The 21,924-nt window shown below is 35.3% G+C and overlaps 1 protein-coding gene across 2 annotated transcripts in view; it reads right to left on the bottom strand.

Moving 5' to 3' along the window:
- Wdr64 (WD repeat domain 64) overlaps window positions 1-21,924 on the bottom strand; it is a 125,587-nt gene that overhangs the window by 39,431 nt on the left and 64,232 nt on the right. For both annotated transcript variants that reach the window (XM_076831970.1, XM_076831969.1), the window contains exons 10-13: window positions 19,845-19,984; window positions 5,877-6,003; window positions 2,894-3,042; window positions 277-400 (exon numbers count right to left, since the gene is read on the bottom strand). In XM_076831970.1, the coding sequence (XP_076688085.1) occupies window positions 277-400; window positions 2,894-3,042; window positions 5,877-6,003; window positions 19,845-19,984 (540 nt within the window). The remainder of the gene's footprint in view (window positions 1-276; window positions 401-2,893; window positions 3,043-5,876; window positions 6,004-19,844; window positions 19,985-21,924) is intronic.

The following is a 21,924-nucleotide window of genomic DNA, read 5'->3' as shown; positions in this document are numbered from 1 at the left end:
TCCTACCAAAGATTAAATTAGACACTGTATGTGACAGACTTTTGCAATTAGTTACAGCACTATACAAATGCAATATTATTTTTAACATCAATATCAAGACATGTCTATTATACATAAGAGACTCTCTATCATTGTTCATTGGGGCAGAGCAAACTCTGGCACTTTTACACATTCCAGCCTGATTCATGTTCTTTCTTCAACCCCCAAAACTTGCATTCCTAGCACAAATTCTCAAGCCATTAAGCAGGGAGGCCATATTCTGGATATTAGTCTGACCATTATATGCTCCTGTTGCAAAAAAATATCCACTTTCGTCAACAGCTGCCGAAGTCACTTCAATACTGAAGCCATGAGGGTCTAGAATCTGGTATATTTGGAGGCCAGTCTCAAGTTCCCATACCTACAGAAAAGAATGACAACCACAAAATCAAGTAACCAAATACATAAATACATATGCTTTTCAATTCTTAACAAAATTTTACCATATTCAAGACAGCCTCCAAATTTGTACTCTGCATTTCTCCAACCTTTCCCAATCCTCTGCCCTAAGGGCTGGTTTGATCAAAGAATGTTGGTTTGCTCTGAATAATGCAGAGCTGTTTAAATGTTATTATGTTATCATGCAGTATGCCCGCTATAAATGTAGATGGTAGAGGCAGCCAGCGGCTTCCATTCCAGGCAGTCTCTGGCTGCGGGGAAACTAGTCAGTTGTTACTTGCTTTAGTTTGGGTTTTCAGTTTCCCCCGAAGGCTCATCTGTTAAAGGCTTAGTCCCCAGGCTAGGTGTTATTGAGAGGTAATGGGACCTAGTGGGAGGTTTTAAGTCTTTGGGAATGTTCCTTGAAATGGATGGTAGGACTTGGACCCTCTTCTTCCTCTCTTGCTTCTTGGTGTCCATGAGGTGAGCAATTTGCTCTACCTTGCACTCCTCCCATGGGTGCTGCTTCACCCCAGTCCCAAAAGCAATGGGGCCAACCTACCTTTGGACTGAAACCTCCAAAACCATGAGCCAAAATAAACCTTTCCTCTTTATAAGTTGGCTGTTTCAGGTATTTTGTTATAGCAATAGATAGCTGATTGACACATTACTGTAAATGTGAAGTAAGGTTAGCAGCAAAATAAAGATGTAACAAAAGCAAGGCAGACAAAAAGATCAAATTGGATGTATTCCTGTGACATACATCCAAATGAGCCAGGGATCATGGGACAGAATATGTGAATAGCTTGCTATGTGAGAGAGTCCTAAGGAAAGAGCTCGCTAATTGTTTTAAGTAGTTCTCTAACTAGAGACACAAACCTAGAGGGAGAGGCAAAGAGAGAGAAGGGTAGGGCAAGACTCAGAGGGGGCCATCTGTGAAATTATGCTGGAGGTAATTAGAAAATCCAGAAATGTGTCAAAATTCATCTTTCTCTCTCTTTGGTAACATAGAAGAAGCTAGAAACCTATATTTGTAGACTTGCTCTCTGAATTTCTCCCCCTTGTAGATTAAACTTCCAACTAAATTACAAAATTTAGCTAGCAGTAGTACTAGGTGATTACACTTGAGATTTTGGGGGGTGGGCAACTGTACAAAGGGTCAGAGATGGGAAAGTGTATTTTTCCTCCAGGGAAAGAGAGCTGTTAAAGTTAAGTGATGGGACCATGCGAGGAGATGTAACTGATGAAATAATCTGAGAGCCAGAAAATGGAGAGCCACTGGCTGAGAAGTAGTACAGCCAGGATTTGAATAAAGTCACGCTGGTCCTACAGCTCATGTTCTCGACCTCTGTGTCTCTGGGTATAGACAAGGTCTTTAAAGGAAAAAGAGAAATCTTGATCACTGCATAAATGGATTTTAGCTCATCCATCTCCAGCCTAAAGTACAGTCCCTCTCCACCCAATCAGGTATAAACCTTACCTAGATGGATTCCTTGCCCCTCTTTTGTTCTGCACAGGGAGGACAGTTTCCCCTTAAGAGGCCATTATTGTCGGAGAGCAGGACAGATCTTAGTTTTACTTTTTGTCTAGTTACTTTCTTTTAAAATTATCTTAAGTGATAATTAACTAACTGCACTCAGGAGCTCCTTTAGTGGTGTGAAAATTTCCAGCAGATGTCACAAAATATCAAAAATTGAGAGGGAATTTGAAGGGTTTCTTGAGGAATGTATTTTACCAGTTCATGTGTCTCTCTCCTCTTAGAGAATATGTGTGAAATACCTGTTGCAAAAAACTCTAGCTACTGATGCCAGGCAATAGCAGTGGTTACTGACAGACACGGTTAGCACAACCAGGTATCCCAGCCTCTGCACACAGCAGCAGTGGAGCTACCGGCGTGGAGCTTAAAAGTCAAGAGGATTTACAGCAGGCAAACCTGGGTTCATATCCCAGTCCTCGTGTTTACTAACTATATTATCTGGGGGAAGTCACTTGGCTCTGAGCTGAACTTCCTTAAAATAGAAGTTTTCATCTGTCCACAGAGATCTTTCATGAATTAAATGAAATTATGGACAAGATGCTCTTGGCATCCTCCTATAGGGGTCATAGCAAACATATATCAATTTTCTTTCCCTCCTTCTCAGCATACACTGTCTTCTCACAGCTCAACTGTGAATGGAAAAATGGAATCAGTCTAGTTTTCTCTCCTTGATATATTTCCATTTACATTTCTAAAACGATAGTGAAAGTAGCTTTATTTATTCAAATAAGCATGTGACTTGGTAGCAAGCAATATGAGCTGGCTTAAAATGCTTGTTTTTCATGTATTCATTAAAGCTTAAAAGGAGTTCCAATGTACAATCTCATCGTATGCACTACTACATTTACTTAGTCATGCAATGATTTATGTAATCACACAAAGCAGAGAAAATTCCATTTGCTCTGCCTTTATCTATTGAAAGAGCCAACGTGCACTCACCTTAATTATGGATTCAGAACAGATAGTGAGTACTTGGGCAAAATATGTGTTATAAAGTATGACGTTGATTTCTCGATCATGAGTGTGAGGAACCTGTTTTGTATCCTGTATCATCTTAGTTAAAGGATACATATCTATAACACTTGATCCTGAAACAGAAGTAAGCATCTCATAAGTACTCAATATTAGACCTTTGGAATTTACCCAACCAGTTGGGTTTGGAAACAGCCAATCAGTGAGATTAATAATGTCAACACCCAGGAAATTTAAGAAGGTGAAAATATATCCAATTACTCTACAACATTTTTGACAAATAAAGCATTTATTTTGAACTTCATTATTTTTCAAGTGCAGGTCACTTGGACTTCACTGGTATACCTTTTCTAGTGATCCCCGATTAAAGCTTAAAAGGAGTTCCAATGTACAATCTCATCATATACACCACATTTACTTGGTCATGCACGATTTATGTAATCACACAAAGAAGAGAAAATTCCATTTGCTCCGCCTTTATCTTTCGAAAGAGCCGATATGCACTCACCTTAATTATGGATTCAGAACAGATAGCGTTTTATAGTACACTTTTTCCTTTCTCTATCATGCCTACTGGTGTCCTTCCATTTGGTGCACAGCAGAGATGGGAATGACCAACTTTCTGCTGAAGGTGAACTTCTAATAAGTGGTTGAAATTAATGTTAGAGAGTCCTTTCCAACCAACAAATAATAAATCACTCCGTGAGTGCGATCTTACTAAATATAATGAATGGGAATAATTGTAAGCCAGTGCTTGCAATTTCCGTAAGAAAGGTTAATTTCCAAAATGACATAGTGACAGATGCAGTTAGTATGGCCATGAGATGGAGAGCAGGGATTCTTGCACTTTTAAGAGGGCATTTGGTTTGGTTTTACAGTTGTACTATAAATTTCAAGTATTGACTCTCAAAATCAACTAATGGTGTGTTCTGTTTTAGTGTAATATATAGAATTATTAATAACAATATCAAAGTATTCTGTCATTAAAATAAATATAAAACTTCTTCCCCATTTTTTTGAGGTGGAGATTAAGTTACCAACAGCAGACTTATTTTTCATTTAATTTTTCAAATCTCTCCAAAGTAATCTTCACTTTAAAAGTTTTAGCAGGAGTTACTAAACACTTTCCTAAGGTGCTTACATTTTAAGAAAAAAATCTGTTTATGTGTGAAGAAAGATTGAAATGGTTCATCTGGAAATATTTCTCAATTCGAATACTTCAATATGAAAATGTGAGAGGCATATGGTAACCAGATAATCAAACCACATTTGGAACTTCTTGGTAGATCTCTTAACATTACACTGACAATAACTAACTTTATTCAAAATTCACAGCAACAAAGCTAGATATGCTTATGGACACGGGGCAATTTTCTACTTTTTTGGTTGGTTGTACTACAACTATAGAATCAATGCAGTACAGAGAATGAATGTGGATTTAGGAGTCAGAAGCTTTAAGATCAAATTATAGTACTATATTTTAGCCTTCATCAGTTGAACTGAACTGTTTGAGATTATCTTGCTATTTACAAAATAAAAAATTAATAATTTCCATTTCATATGGAATTGCATAAAGTAAAAAAAAGTATACCAGTTGTCATTGCCTTAATAAGAATGATAATGATAATGACAGTGCCAGTAACAACATATTCTGCAAAGCATTTCCAGAATGTGGTTCTGCTGTCATTGTAGCTTAGAAGACTACTATTAGGGAAGCTTCATGTGAATCAAGCATGAATTAATAAGTTTCATGTAATTCTGATGTCAAGTTCATGGCTACAGTCAACGCATGCAGTTTTAGTGGTTAAGCAATATACAGAGCTCTGTTTTTACAAGCAGACATACTACCAAAATTACATAAAATTAGGAAGAATCTTGATTTTTCTTTTCTTCCTTCTTTTATGTTGGTATATTATACTCTGATGATAAATGGGATGGAAATGCCAAATCCAGTAGTCAAACATGCAAGTTGGGAAACTAAGAAAATTTGCCAGCAGTTTTTAGAGGAGGTCATATAAAAGAGGGGTGCTTACAACTGGAAATAAGTTCTGTTTTATGAGGTGGAAAATTACTTATCCAGCATGAAGTGCTAGGTCACTCCTAATCCAGAGGGGAAAAATCAACACAAAGGTTAAAAATAAGTATTTTCTCTATCAGAGATAGCACTAGTCATTTCCCTATTTTAATTAATCCCACAGGAACTCAGAGCAGGTGGTCAGTGAGAATATGCTTAGGAAATGTAATTCTGGCTTAGTGTTCCAAAAGGAAGAACTACTATTAATATCATTCATTTTTTTTCTTCTAAAGCCTAAGGGTGCACAAATGAATAGTGTTCAACCTGAATGCCTAACAGGGTACCTTGTCGCTTTAGTGTGTCTAAGAGGGCACAATAAAAATTGGTAAAAATCTGTTGTCATCAGCACTGGATCCTAGTTTCTTGTTCCACTGCTCTTTGTTTAGAAGCAAAGGCAGCTGGGAGGGTCTGTATCCTTTCTGAGTAACGGGGTGCTACCAGAATTCATGGGGCCAAATTGCCTCACTGTGGAAAAGGGGCTAATGCTGGTGCATGCTGGGGTCACCATTCTAAGACAGGATTAATTTTCCTGTTATCCAAAGTCAAACCAGAGCTGAATATGGGAGCTGGATTTCCCCTAGATGTAGCAACAGTTTACAGTTCTCTTTGCTGCTTCACACAGGCTATGTGTTCTCAGCTTCGAGAATTTAAAGAACTAACCTGGTATATTCAGGAAAGTGCAGTTACACATTTCATCCATCTTTCTTATATAACAATAAGAAAAAAATGGAATTAAAAGAAATATCTACTGTGGTAAATGATGGTTGGTTATTTCCCCTTCTCATTTTTTTCCATAGTAATTGCTCAAGTGTTAATTTTTTTAAAGGTTAAAAATCAAGGTGTGAGTTTTATTTGCCACTGTTTGGGTACACTTACCTGCAATAAGCATGCCATGATTGGTATCATATATCATAGAATAAATCTGCATGTCTCCTGGTCCTCCCTGGCTGTCATGGAAGACTTGTAACAGGGAGAGAGTCTGTATATCCCACACCCTGAAAACCTGGGGGAATAAAGCACAGAATTCACCATTGTTTATACTTTGTCTTTCTCATTCAAGACATTTAGGGAAAGCATTTTCAGAGTCTGCAAAGTCTGCAGGGAAGTACAATTTATTTCATGAGCACACATTTGCAAAGCTCCAATTTGGTTCTTGGCTCATTTATTGTTCATTAATATCAGAGGTAAACAACAACAGTGATTAAAGCCCTGCTCAGAATTATACCTGAGGAAGGGACTTTTTCTATTGTCATAGTGGGGAGGGGAGAATAGTATTTTTACTATTTAAAAATGTGGAGAAATAATAATAGACGGATCATAACTTACTGTTGAATTGAAGCCACATTTCTCTTTTTTGCCATGAATAAGAAAATAGGGAGACTCATAGTTTAGGTGGGAGGCTTCAAATTGTTCTTTCATGATTTATAAAGATGGGAACATCTTACTAAGTGAGGTTTCTAAGAACCTCTCGTTCCCCGTGTACAGAGATGTAAGAATTATGGAAAGTAGTTTTTAGAGATGATATAAATAGAGTAAGAAAATAGGGAAATGGTTTATTGCTCTGCTTTGAGAGGGGACAGAGAACTATACAATTATTCAAATAAAACTTGAGTTCAGAAAACTAGGTCAAGTTTACATTTTGTCACCTGAAATAACTGGTCTTAGCCTTTTTCATTATGCTGTGAGTATTTTTTTTTCTAGTAAGTTACAATGTAACAGAATTTCAGAAATAAGTGTGCTTTGATCAAGGATTACATTCCTTGACATGCATTAGCTCTAAATAAAATTTTTACATCATAGCAATTACTATTAACCAATTAAATCAGACTATAAATGGTTTTGGACTTATATGGGGGTATTTCCATTATAAGTGGAAAATATTGCAAGTAAAAATATATTTAATACACTTAATCTACTGAATATCACAGTTTGGCCTAGCCTACCTTGAATGTACTCAGAATACTTACATTAGCTTACAAAACTATTTAACACAAATCCCGGTTTATAATAGAGTGGTTGAATATCTCATATAATTTTTGACTACTCTACAGAAAGTGAAAACCACAACACAAATCATAAAATTTAAAAATAATAAACTATTGTAAGTTGGAGATCATTTATATTTGTTGAGCAAATGAGTGATTATTCACAGAACTATGTATCAAACTTTGAGAATTAATTTTGTTAACAAAGATACTAACATCTAATTTGAGGCCCTTAAAACTGAGTTAACTGAGTTGAAATCTTCACTATTGCTAAAGCAGATTGGTTTTTATATGTAAGAACACAAAATAGTTGAAGTCAGATGATTTAGGGAACACTGGTTAGGAGACTTTACCCACATATGTATCCTTTGTATGCTAGTATTACTAAAATAGGATTTATTTCCCTTGTTATAGTAAAATAATGCAAATACACAGAGAAGATAGAACATTGAACTTTTCAGTCTTTTGTATGAAAAAGTAAGCAAGTATAAAGGACTGCCTATGATTTTAGGTTCAGAATCTAGAATGAAGAACAGCAGGAGAAGAGGCAAAAAAGCAAATTCAAGGAGTGTCAAAGTAACTTCTCTCTTTTCATATTGTTTCTGATTTTATTGCTTTAACTGAGATAGTCCAAAGTGGGCATTTTTTTTTTTTTTGCTGTGTGTGCATATACTCTGAATTGTAGTTGTTGGAAACAAGAGAATAGGCAAAAAAGAATTTGGGTTTTAATTCTAATCTATCATTTAAACTTCTTGGGTCTCAATTTTTCTTGTTTCTGGAATGAACATAAAGATACCAGTACCCTCTGCCTCACTGAATTGATATAAATACATTTTTAAATCTGTGGTGTCCTCTATAGAGTAATTCTATTTTATTTATTCATTCATTCCTTCATTCATACTAGTCAGTAATGCATGACAGCAGAATGATCTTCGATTCATTGTACACAAATGGGGCACAATTTTTCACTTCTCTGGTTGTTCAAGAAGTAGGGTCACACCATTCGTGAAATCTTCAGATTTTTTGCATGTGTGTTAGGGGAGTGGCAATTGCTGGGACTGTGGGAAGACAAGACATTCCTCTCCAAGAATATCATTATCCTCTAGGTATTTCTGCTGCCCTCTCCCCAGATGCCCTTGTTGTTGTTGTTGTTGTAAAAAAGTACTTCCAATTCCCCAAATGTCTCTCTTTTTTCCATCTCTGTGTATTCACACAGATTCTTCTCTCATTAGCCTTCTCTACCTAGCAAAGTCTACTCTTCCTATAAATTTTCATAAAGAAAAAGAGTTAGGTGTCAGGTCGAAATAGTGCTGGAAGTTTAAGTTTGGTGTATCTTTTCTTTAAACACAGTACAACTATAAAAAGAGAAAGCAGAAAGAAATGGAAAGTCTCCAAAGAAAGATTTCAACTAAATAGATTGATGGATGGATACATAGATTGCCAAGTCAGAGAGAGCAGGCCGAAGCAGCAGAACAGACAGCACTAGAAACACTGCACATCCACTGCTGAGAACAGGGTGAGAAACAGTAAGTTGTGCTTTGTTTGTTCTTATGTGGAGGTACCTTTTGGAAAAGATATACCAGTTCCAGATGGGGGTTGGGAGAAAAGCACTGCCTGACTAGGAATTGAAGCATGAAAACCTCTGGGGGGTTCAGGGACCAGACCTACTTCTGCCTCTCAGAGACCTGGAGTCAAGGCCAACGGACCAGGTAAAACAAAGTGTAGAGTGATCATACAGATGCGTGCACCTGTGCACTCACACACACATGTGCACACACACAGATACAGAGACTGATAGAGAGGGAGAGACATAAATATTAAAAGGAGACTATCAATTTAAAATAATAGAAAATTATCCTTATGAATTTAAGAGTAGCAAAGAATTTCCTAAATGATCCCCAAAATAATGAAGCATAAAATATTGATGAATTTAACTAAATTAACCTCTATTCAACCAAAGCAATAATCACAAAGACACAAAGGGTAAAATAAAGCAAAACATTCAAACATTCATTAGCAAGCTAAGATGTAATGCATTCATACAGAAGAATACCATATAAACTTCAAAATACAGTGTTGAGAAAAAGAAGAGATTTCAATAGGAGATTCTCTCTCTCTCTCTCTCTCTCTCTCTCTCTCTCTCTCTCTTCCATTATATGCCCATATTTCTTGTTTATATTAGTAGCAATTAGCGATTATAATATGATGACTTACTGAGTAGCCTTGTCTTCTAGACCAGAAGTTACTTAAAGAAGAAACCACATCTTAATTGATTGTCTTATGAATTTCCTTTATTTTTGGTTGGTTATGGGGTATTGGGTCTGTTACTTCTTATTCTGTCTTGGTCCAAGAGAACTGTACAGTGGCTCAGCACTGAAGAGACACACAATACCTTTTACTAATCTAATTAATCAATGGAACACTTTCAGAAAGCATAATCCATTTTATTCTTAGTTGGTTATAATATATTAGTTCCTTTAGGAGAAAAGAAAGTAATGATATTAATGAGGTTCTAAGGACGCTAGTCATCTTCATTCACTTATCTTGACCAGGGGCTGACAATATTCTTATGGCGGGTATCAGTGTTTAAAAACTTGGGAGAATCCATGTGCAGGCAGGTCATTCCTAAAAGGACTTAGTATATTAGGTAGTTAGATTAGACAAATAGTTAGATTCCATTGAAAGAACTATTTGAATGGTAAAATGAACATTATATGATGAAAGAAAATCCATTGTCAGGGAAAGCTGGGAATTGACCTGCCTTCCTAATTTTACCCAATGGCTACAAGAGGTTAATAAGATTGTTTTTTGTTTTTTGGGGTTTTTTGTCCCCAAAGGAATCAAATCAGGTCATTCCATGAATTACATGATTTTTCACAAGAAAAGCTTGAAGATATATGAGATTTTGAAACTTGTTTGAGAGTTAACACTATAGACAAAAGGTATATTTGAAAATTAAGGTTTTAACAGTGCAGTAGAAATGAAAGACATTCAACATTATCTGTTTAGTAAATTTAATGCAAAAATGTATTTATTATGTTCTTCCAAGTAACTTAATAAGAAAATATTTTAGCAACATGAAACTAAACTTGTTAATTTTTTAATCTTGTTCTCACATTTTTCCTCTGTGATAATTAGCAAATGGAAAATGAGATGAGGATATCTAACGTGTTTTTTAAAAATTAACTTGTGTGCATGTATGAATATGTATTAGCAAATCCCACCATTATATATAATTATAATGGACCCATAAAATATGGAAAAAATTAACTTTTTAATGACAAAATTATTCTATGTATTTTAAGTAGTATGCTATAGCTTGCATCCTGAATGTCTCCAAATGCTCTTGTGCTACCGGCTTGGTTTCCAGCTTGGTGCTATTGGGAGGTGGAAATTAAACCTTTAAGAGATGGGGCCTAGTGGGAAGTCTTCAGGTCATTGGAGGTATGCCCTTGAAACAAACTGTAGGACTCTGACCACTCCTCATTCTCTTTTACTTCCTGATCAAAATGGGAATAGCTTTGCTGTATTATTTGCTCCCACTATAACGTACTGCCTCACCACAGGCCCAAAGCAACAGGGCCAATTGATCATGAACTGAAATCTCTAAAACTGTGAGCCAAAATAAAACTTTCTCTTCATAAGTTAATTATCTCAAGTTTTTTGTTATAGTAATGGAAAGTTGACTAATGTTCATGGTACAAAAACCAAATCCCTCTTCCCACCTATCACTTCTTCTGGGATCCTCAATACTGCTCTAGAGATAGATTGCTTCAAATGACTCCTGCTTTATCACTTAATATCTTTATGACTTTGGGAAAATCATTTAGCTTCTCTAAGCCTTAGTTTTCACATTTCTAAGGGGAATAAACTAGTACTTATCTCTTAGAATTTTCATGAACATTAAATGAGGTTGTATATATAAACAACCTATATCTATATTAGGATATATAAATCAACTGAGATTTGCCTCATTGTTTCTAATGGCTACACAGTATTCCATTATATGAATGTTTCATAATTTATTGTACCTAGCTCCCAGTATTGGAAATTAGACTCATTTTCCCCATTTTCTTTTATGAAAGTGATAGTGGACTGTCCTTTACATGTAACTTTGTAAAATACATTGTTCTGGGTAGCAGTCTAAATATAATTGGGTGATAAACTTTTAGAAATAGAACATTAAGTTCATATCTTTGGATACAAATATTCTATTTTTCTATATTCAACTCTGAAAAAAATTGAAGTTGGTTTCTCTTCATTCTTAGGTCTTGTCATGAAAGATCTGTGGCAGTTATACTTTATTTACTCAACTAGATTGTAGCTCCTTTGGTCAGAGATTATGTCAATATATATATAGAGACACAGGGCCTTTCTATTGAGTATTAGGCACTTAGTAGGTCTCATATATTGGTTGGCCCATATTTGCACAGTAGGAAGTCAGGAGTCCTACTATAGCCATGAGTCACAGCCAAGGAATAATGGAGGCTTTTTGGAGGGCCCCGCTGTATGAGAGAGATAAAGGTTAATGTCAGCAGTGGCTGTAGTAAATGTGTGTGTATATGCATGCAAGCGCAAGGGACCCAAGGAGATCTTAAAGATGGTAATATTTCACTCAGGACATATTTCATTTATATTTAAAAGATAAATGCAATATCTGGGAATGATACAGCCTTGGTCTCCAGCTTGGTGCTATTGGGAGGAGGAAATTAAACCTTTTAGAGATGGAGCCTAGTGGGAAACATGTTTTAGACAAAAGGTCAGAAAGCACAAAGCCTTTGGGGAAGAGTTTTGTGAAACTTAGTATGTCTGAAGGTGGCTAAATAGAAACAAAGCTAAAAAGCATTCTGATCCCAAACCATGGAGAACCTTAAAAACTGAAAAGAAAAAAAAATTTTGGACTTCATTTGTAGCTCCCTTTTCTGATCCATAAGAAAGCACTGGCGAGGTTGGAAGTGGGGTTGAGGAGGGCTAATGTGACAATGTAATATTTGGGTGGTTTGGGGGTGCAGGGACTGAAGAGAGGAGACCACCAATACCTTTCTCAAATGCACCTTCAACTGGAAGCCCCTTGGGGGTCTGAACTAAGGTCATGACTGTGGGATGGAGAATGAGAGATCAAAAAGAGTTATTTATCACAGGCTTAGAGACTGACCCATGGATGGTAGGGGTTGGGGAGAAGAAGGATCAAAAGTGACTTTGAAGGTGGGTCACTGTTCACAGGGAAACAAATGATACAAATAACAATGAAAGGAAAATCAGAAGTCAGAAAAAAGATATGAAATGAAAAGAAATTCAACTGTAGATTTGCAGAATTTTTTTTTTCTTTTAAGAGAGAGAGAGAGAGAGAGAATTTTTTCTTTGTTTTTAATATTTATTTTTTAGTTTTCGGCAGACACAACATCTTTGTATGTGGTGCCGAGGATCCAACCCGGGCCGCATGCATGCCAGGCGAGCGCGCTACCGCTTGAGCCACATCCCCAGCCCAGAAAAAATTTTTAAAGATAAATTAGAACTGAATTGTTTACAACTGAGGAAAAGGAACCTTGGTGATCAACATATTTGGCATAGGAAGAGAGCATTGTTGATGAAACGAGGTTCTTGATGGGTCAGGGCTCTGATTAAGAACATAGAAGAGGAATTTGATTTAGGCAGGAAGAGAACTGCTTGTTTGGGGGCAAGAAAAGAGAGAAGGTAAAAACACCAAAAGACTCTGAGATAGACAAGAGGGAAGTTAATACAACGACCTCAAAATGATCAGTTTCTACTGATCAGTCAGGCACAGTGGTGCATGCCTGCAATCCCAGTGACCCAGAAGGCTAAGGCAGAAGGATCATACATTTGAGACCAACTATGTAACTTATCAAGACAATGTCTCAAAATTAAAAATAAAATAATAAAGGGCTGGGGGTGGAGCTCAATGGTAGAGCACCACTGTGTACATTCCCTGGTAATGCAAAAAAAAAAAAAAATCAGTATATGAGGTAGCTTAGAGAGAAAGGAGGGTGGTATCAGCCACTCAAGGACAGCAGGGAAAATTCTTTTACATAGTTTTGATGTTTTGGCATCAATGCCATGTGACTCACTAGATTTTTCTAGAAAGTGTCACTTTATTCTATGCCATGGACCACACCCATAATCTCTACTTGAGTGGTCAAGATGGTTCAGGACCCAGTGTAGATAGATCAGAACAAGAATCCTACCACCACAACTGGAGAGAAGAGAGAGCACAAGCCTTTCAGATAATTGTGAATGTGTACTGAGGCCTGGCTCCATACCAGGTGCTGTGTTGCATGCTTGACTTAAATTTTCTCAAGTGTCTATTTTAGGATTTTTTGAGTGTATGACACAAGTAATATACACACAAACATATATTCTCCTTTGTTTGTGAAAAGGAGAAGTTTCCAGTACACTAGATAAATAATTCAATTAGAGATTCACTCTTTCTCTTTGGTGTATCATGGTTCAGACATTTTGCTTTGCATCATGTTATGATAATGTATAAATGTACACAAAAGGTATCTATGCAACTTGTGATTTTCACTTTGTAATATATAATGAGTATCTTCCCATGCAAATGAATGAGACTTTTTATTAATACACTCACTAATAAAAAGATTGGGTTCAAAAGATGAGATGCAAGACAAGAGTTGTATGCAAATCTAAGCTACTTTGAAGGATTAGAGTAAAATGATAGAAAATATTTAGTAATAGAATGTAGACAAAAATAAATTGGCATTATTAATAACACGAAATAAATGAATTCAGAGGCAAATGCATTAAGTCCCAAGAATGCTCAGAGCCTTATTCTTTTCCCCAGACACTTTTATCTCTTACAAACACCTTTCACTCTCTTATAATTTTTTCATCTTTAACATGCCTCCAGTCTATGTCCTCTTTAAAGTCTTTAAGAGACCAAAGCAGCCTCAGCCTAAAATTCCCTTCTATCTGCTAGTATTCAGATTCTCCTTAGGACATTCTTACTTCTTCTAACACACTGCATTTGGGCTGTTCCTTCATTTTCTGTGCAGGCTTTTTGCACAATGTTATTATTCCTGTGCTGCTATAAGATTGTTCCCCGCTCTTTTTCTGGCCATGTGATGTCTGTCATATTATCTCATTTAATTCTCTCTTTAAGGAAAATACTGTGTTATGCTCCTTAAGAATCTCAAAGGACTTGCCTAAAATTCACAAATAGTTATTTTCAGAGGCAAGAGTTAAATTCAGATTTACCTGATTCTAGAGGTGATTCATTTAGCCATGCTGCCTGGAAGGGAGACTGTAGCATAATCTTTACGTATGAGAATATCTTGGATGTGATTGTGGATAAATGGAAGCCAAGCCTACGTGCAGGCTAGGTTGACAATCCATTGTGTTTGCTCTGACCTCAATCACCTGATACCTAATTTCCAAACAAGGCTTTTTTCTCTAAGGCAAACCCCTGTCTAGTCAAGCTTTGCCTTTTCTCAGGTTCCTACATATCACTTCCAAAGTGAAAATTTAAGAAAAATAGCAACTTCTACGCCCATTTGCAATCTGTTACGAATCACGAAAGCATGTATATTTCTCCTCTTCATACGAAAAAAAAACCAACCCAGCTTTTTGATAGATCTGTGCTAGAAAAGGTTGCCAATCCTTATTCCGTGGTGTTGCTAATGAAATGAAAGTAAGTGGCATTTATATTTGTCTTCACATCTTCCAACATTTATCAGTTCTTCTGGAGCAGTGGATGTGGCCTAGCTGTTCAGCACTTGAGCTCTGCGACTAGACATGTAATTTTAGCAGTTGGCAGAGAAATAGTTTTTAACAGTTGGAAGAGATTATAAAACCCTTGTGGAAATACTGAAAAATAGGAGGAAAGATGGGAATCTGTTTTAAAAGCTTAGGAGAAGGCAGGTAGTTTCCACACAGTTAAACACAGTGATTTGTTACAGGTTGGTCTGATGAAAGCTGATTTATGTGAATTGATCTGAAGGAATGTTGGATGTGAAAAGACTATCTGTTGTTTTGTGTTGTAATCAATGATGACGATGGAGATCTTATTCCGGTGCTGCTGTGAATTATTCCTATGAAGCTGTAAAGACAGCTTCAGCAAAGACGTGTGTGTATCTTGCTGGGTGTCCTTTCTGCTTCAGTTATTCTTTTGCCAGATTTTCATGGGGTTGGATCCTCTCGTCACTCAGGCTTTTGCTTTTATGTGAATTTATGCCCATTTCAAAATAATAAATACAGAAGAAAACAGCAGTGATGTTCAATCACTTCACCCCACTGTTTTTTCTATTTCTTACAGACATTACCATACTGTTTTCTTATGCATTTGTTATTTTCCTTGTTTTTCTTCCCCTAGGATCTAAATTTTCCAGGGACGTGACCCTTGCCCCACTTGTTGGATATTCTATCTCTAGATCCCAGAACAGAACCTGATGCTTGAGTAGATAACCCAGAAATAAGTGTTGGCCGAATAATAAAATGAATGAGGCTCATTTCATCTTTATAACAACCCTCTAGGCTAAACACTCCTATGTTTTATAAATGAAGAAACCAAATGGAAAGACATTAAGTAATTTGCTCGAATGGAGTTGCCAGGATGGTGAATGAGCATCATCTTAATGTGCCCATTACATTTAGAAGATTTTGGAAAGGTTATCTTTTCTGTCTCTTCACACTGAGCACAAATGACCTCAATTTTTGCTAGCAGATATCTTATTTTCCTTTCAATTTTCTAGAGAAGACTCCTTAATGTTTTAGTTTTACTCTCAAAATCCTCCACTGTCTTTCCAGTACCATTTAAAAATTTTCAGTTTTTATTATTACAAAAGCAATGAATATTTACTGTAGAGAACAGAAAATAAAAGGGGAAAAAAAACCCAAAACAAAAGAAAATACTTGTAATCCATTCACAACCTTGTCTCATAGAAATAACCTCTAAAACATCAAACATCTTGCTGGTAATCATTACTGATAATGTAAAATATACAAATATATATTTTAAAATACATTAATTATATCCTCTTTCATTGTATCTCATATGTTATTTAGATATTTTCATATCAGTATTCATTAATGTTAAATGTATAAGTGGCATTTCTGTTATGCAAAAGGAGATACCATAAATCAAAGCCTTTTTTCTCTTAATTTTTACTTTCTTGGCATGTCACATTAATTAATCTGTTTTTCAACAATATTGAGGTGTAATCCACATGCTGTAAAAGTCATTCATTTTAAGTGTACGGTTCTATGAGTTTTATTAAATTTAAACAGCTGTGCCTCTATTTTTGTAATTCTGTTTTAGATGGTTCCAGAAAGCTCTAATTCTCTTCTCTCTTTTTGAATTTTTTTTGTAGTTTAGATGAATACAATACCTTTATTTTATTTATTTATCTTTATGTGGTGCTGATGATCGAACCCAGGGCCCTCACATATTCTAGGCAAGCGCTCTACCACTGAGCTACAACCCAGCCCTCTAATTCTCTTTTTAGAAGGGGACAAAGTCGAGTAACATCTTTGAAATAGGCACCTTATATATACAAAAGATGAACTTAAGCAGTAGTCCCTTTTATATGAAGTATTGCTGCCCAGTTTCAGTTACCTGATCTTTCGGTTACCTTCAGTCAACTGTGGTCCAAAAATATGAAACACAACAAAATTATTTAATGGAAAATGCTAGAAATATATCTTCCATCATCCTCTATTCTGCCCAGATGGTAAATCATCCCTTTGTCCAGTTGCATAGTCACTGATTAGCTATATCAGTTATCAGATCCACTGTAGTGGTAGCACACTGCCTATGTTCACAACGCTGACATTATTATGTTTTAGAACCATTATTTCTTATAATGGTTCTAAAACACAGGAGAATAGGCAGGCATGGTGGTGCACACCTGTAATCTCAGCTACTCAGGCAGGAGGATTACAGTTTCAAAGCAAGCCTCAGCAACTCAGCAAGGCTGTATGCAACCTAATGAGACCTTGTCTCAAAAAAAAAAAAAAATAAATAAATAATAAAAAGGGCTAGGGATGTTGCTCAGTGGTTATGCACCCTTGGGTTCAATCTCTGGTACCAATAAACAAATAAATATTTTTTAAAAGGTTGTTTCAGTCAGTTTTTTCATCGCTGTGACCAAAAGACCTACCAAGAACAACACAGTGGAGAGAAAGTTTATTTGGGACTGACAGTTTCCGAGATCTCAGTTCACAGATGGACAATTCCATAGCTCTGGGCCTGAGGTAAAGCAGAACATCACGGCAGAAGGGTATGGTGGAAGAAAGCTGCTCAGGACATGGAAAGGAAGCAGAAAGAGCTCCACTCACCAGAAACAAAAATATGTACCCCAAAGTCATGCCCTCAGTGATCTACTTCCTCCAGCCACACCCTACCTGCCTAGAGTTACCACCCAGTTAATGCATTCAAGTGGATTAATGCATTGATTGCTCTCCAACTCCATCATTTCACCTTTAAACTTTCTTACAGTATCTCACACATGAGCTTTTTGGAAGACACCTCATCTAAACCATCACAAAGGCTTGCAGATATAGCTCAATGATAAAACATCCCTGGGTTCAATTCCCAGTACTGCAAATGAATAAATAAAACACAAGAAAGTGATGCTGGCAATTTTATTACAGTATATTGCTATAAGTGTTCTATTGTATTATTATTGTTATATCGCTTACTGTGCCAGATTTATAAATTAATTTTTTTATCTTAGGTATTTACTTATAGAGAAAAAAGCAACATGGACAGAGTACAGTACTGGAGCAGCCTTGGACTGTATTCCTGAAGATAGGGGGCACTACTATAATCTTTGTATTACTTCATTTATAAGATCATGCACAGTTTAAATGACTGTGTTTTTACCACTTTGAATGAAGTGCAGAACCCTTATTTTCATTTGGGTCCATTTAATCATCCTATTTTAAAAATATAGTTGTCTATTTTCTCTATATACATTGAGCAACATGTCACATGGTGTAATAAGTTTTATTTTAAACATGAAATATTAAGAAATACATGAGAAGTAGGTTAGGATATTGTACTTGCCCTACTTTTGTCCTTTTCAATGTTCTTTTTTACTCCCACCCAGCACTATGTGAACATGCCAGTCTGTTTTTAAGTCTTTCCTTCCACTCTTGTTTCCTCCTTTTAATTCCTACTTATCAAAGATTTGTTTTATGGTTATTATTCCAGTGTCTTTCCTTTAAATTGCACTTTTGTCTTCTCTGCTGCTTGCCTTTAACTTTGTTTATGAAGGTAGAAAGATAGTCTGAGGAAGAAGCTGTGGCCAGGTTGGCTACACTTAGATACTATGTAGCCATGTGTCCTTGTACAAGTTATTTAGGTCTCATTTTCTTTCACCTGTGTAAAATTGATACAATAATTTCATATAATTTCAGTGTGTATGTGCACTTGCACATAGGTGCTAGGGATTGAGCCCAGGACCTTTTACATGGCTAAGCAAGCCTAGTCCTCTAAGGGACTCAAGGGATTAGTTCCTAGTCCTCTAAGGTCACTATTAGCATTAAATGAGTTGGGCTTACAAAATACTTAACACAGTACATGGAACTTGTATTTGATAAATGATAGCTATTATCATAATTTATAGAAAACTGGATGCTAATGTAGTTAAATTTATTTTCCCATTAGCTATAGATGCTATGCTTAGAAATTACCCCCAAACTATATGAATATTCACCTATATTTTCTTCTGGAAAATTCTAGAACATCTTTAGTTTTATCCATAACCCATATAGAATGTATTTTGCTGCATTAGTATGAAGTGAGGACCTGATTACATATTTTTTTTTGCTATATAGTTTATCAGTTTACGCAACATTTATTGAATAAATCATTCATCGCTCACATATTTGAAATGCTATCTTTATCATATACAAATTCCCATGCCCATCTTTACTAATTCCTGAAATCTCTGTTTTCTTTCATACATGAAATGAAATTAATAATTTCTGCATTGTCTACCTACTGCTGTTTTATTCATTGTGACTTTATGTTTTGATATCCAATTGAGAAGTGTCATCTTATATCTTTCAAAGTTTCTAGGATATTCTTGTATATTAATATATTAACGAATACCAAATAATATCGAGTACATAGATTAATTTGATGAAGACTCTCTTTTACAGTAAAATATTTCCATGTAGAAACATTCATGTTCTTAAGTACATCAGTAAAACTTTATAGTTATTATTAATCATGAATATTTCCTATTAACATTATTCCAAAATATGTCACACTTTTTGTAATTAAGAATACTCTTTCTTTGACCATTTTTTCATAAATGGTCAAAGAAACAGTATTCTTGGTCTTATATAGAAATTTATCTTTTTATAAATTTCTATTATAACAAGACACCTTATTGAGCTTTTCATTTTTAAAAATTTTAAGTTGATTTTACTCTTTTTCAAGCAATCACATCATTTACAAATATAGTAATTGGATCTTCTCAAACCTAATATTTATACCTCATTTTTTTCTTGTATTACATTGGCTAGAACAATTAAAATAGTTTCATGATGACAGTTACAGAAACATTTATTTTTTTCTTTCTTTAATGGTGATGTTCCCTTCTTTAATGACAGTCTCTTTTGATTTGTCTACTGAGGATAACATTGGTTTCCCAATATTGTCTCTTTTTACACTTGTTTTAAACCTGCCCTTTCTTAGGCTACAATCTACAATAGAAGCTCATTAATCCTATTTTCATACTAACAATATTTTTCTCAGTGATTATCCATTGTTTCATTCAAATATTGTATGCACCCTAGGTCTTCTAAGAGGTGATTTCAAGAAAGAAAGAAAAGAACAGATTTCATTTTGATTTCGCTATTTTCTTCTTGTTACCTTTGCAGAAGAAAGGCTGATGAGGTGTTGCTCTTTCTCATTGGTTACCATCTCGGTGATGCTGAACATGTGTCCCACCAGTTTCCCCACGGGCTTGGTGCTGATATTGGGGTGCCACAACCGGAGGACTTTATCATCTCCTAAAAAGGAGGATGGTGAAAGATTATTTATTTTCTCAAGTGGTCAAAATTTAAAAAGTATCTCTCCCATTCAATCACATCCTTATCCTTCTTTTAATAAGTAATCACAGCCCATTTCTTCCAGGACAAATTCTGTGATTGACTTGCTAAGGACCTAGCCTTGATCTGTATCTGCTGTTTCTTGTCAAGGCTGTTTTGTTGTAATTGTATTTATACATACAAATGTGAGTTCTCATAAATATTTGATGAGTATTTTTCTTGATTCAATACTTTCCTACTCCTTTAACGCATTAATGTATTATTTATGCTTTATTTATTTCCAAAAAGTATTTAACGCAGCTGTTCTTTTATTTTCACATTCTTAAATTATGCAAACATATTATTATAAGAAAAATCAAGGTAACAGGAAAACTACACATAATATCTACCACTAGAACAAATCAACTGTTTTTATTTTTCCATCTTCCCTTCTAACACATATCCATAAGTTCATATAATTTATAGGTAATTACTATCATGGCACAGACAGATTTTTTTTTATGATCTGGGTACATGGTAGAAGATTTAAATAGTAGAAAAGAGTATAATTTTTGCAAAATAAAGTCTTTTCCCCATAATTCCCATAATCCCTAGTTCTACTCCCTCTAGGAAATCAGTGTCAACTTTAAAAATATAAATCATATTGATTCTGGATATGTTTTTATGCCCATTTTTTTAAGATAAAAATCTCACTATGTTGCCCAGGCTGGCCTGAAAACTTGGGCTCAAGTGATACTCCTGCCTCAGCCTCCCGAGTGACTAGGACTACAGGTGTACACTACCAGGACCAGCTCTCACTATGTATTATTTTATGCTCATGGACGACTGTGGGTCCATGGCCTCATAATTATCATTTTAGTTGCAACTGTACCATTTTGTTCTGCTTTTCAAAAATTATTTTTATTTTAATTGATCCATAGTAATCATGTTTTATATATGTATATACATATTACATTGTCACATTTTAGTATATATATACAGTTTGAAATGATTGGGCTAATTGTCATATATTACACCTCAGACATTTTTTGTGTGTGTTGAAAACATTCAAAATCCTCTCTACTCACTATTTTGAAATATTCAATTACTTGTTGTCAACCAAAGCTATCCTACTGTGCTACAGAACATTAAAAGTTATTTCTCTTGTCCAACTGCATTTCTGTAACCATTAACCATCTTTTATTCACCCCCCACCCCTCACACACCCTTCGCAGGCTTTGGTAACCACAATTCTCCTCTCTACTTCTTTGAGATCAACATTTTAGCTTCCTAATATAAATGAGAATGTGTGGTATCTGTCTTTCTGTACCTGACCTATTTCAGGTATAATGGCCTCTAGGAACATCTATGATACTGCAAATCACAGGATTTCATTCTTTTTTATGGCTGCATAACCTTAGGTTGCTATTTCACAATATCTTAACATTTGTTCTTTTGGCATTCTTAACCATTAAATTATTTAGATCTTTCTAGTTTTTTGATTTTTTTCAGCTATACTGTAATGTACACTTATTTGCATGATATTTTTTTTCTTTTGGGTTATTCACTGAGGATAAATCCTCAAGAGTGGGATCATTATATTAAGGGCTATAAACATTGTTATGACTTTAAAATACTGATGGGTTACTTTCCAAAATAGTTGTACCAAATCTCAAGGCTACCAGTTTTGTTAGACTCTGGCCAGCATATGAATATTACCATGATTTAAAATGTTTGGTATTTTAGTAGATCTAAAATGATATTTTATTTTTATCTCAATTTAATTTATGATAGTATTATTTTCTCCTATACATATTTGCTAATTTTATCTCCTTATTCTGTAGATTGTTTGACCATATCTTTTTACCAAAATTGATCTATTACAATTCCAATGGTATGAAAAATAAAATTTGAGTGAGTTT

The sequence above is a fragment of the Callospermophilus lateralis genome, chromosome 13 (genome assembly GCF_048772815.1).
Source record: "Callospermophilus lateralis isolate mCalLat2 chromosome 13, mCalLat2.hap1, whole genome shotgun sequence".
In the NCBI taxonomy this organism is placed as follows: domain Eukaryota; kingdom Metazoa; phylum Chordata; class Mammalia; order Rodentia; family Sciuridae; genus Callospermophilus; species Callospermophilus lateralis.
This window is presented reverse-complemented; position numbering and strand designations above follow the sequence as displayed.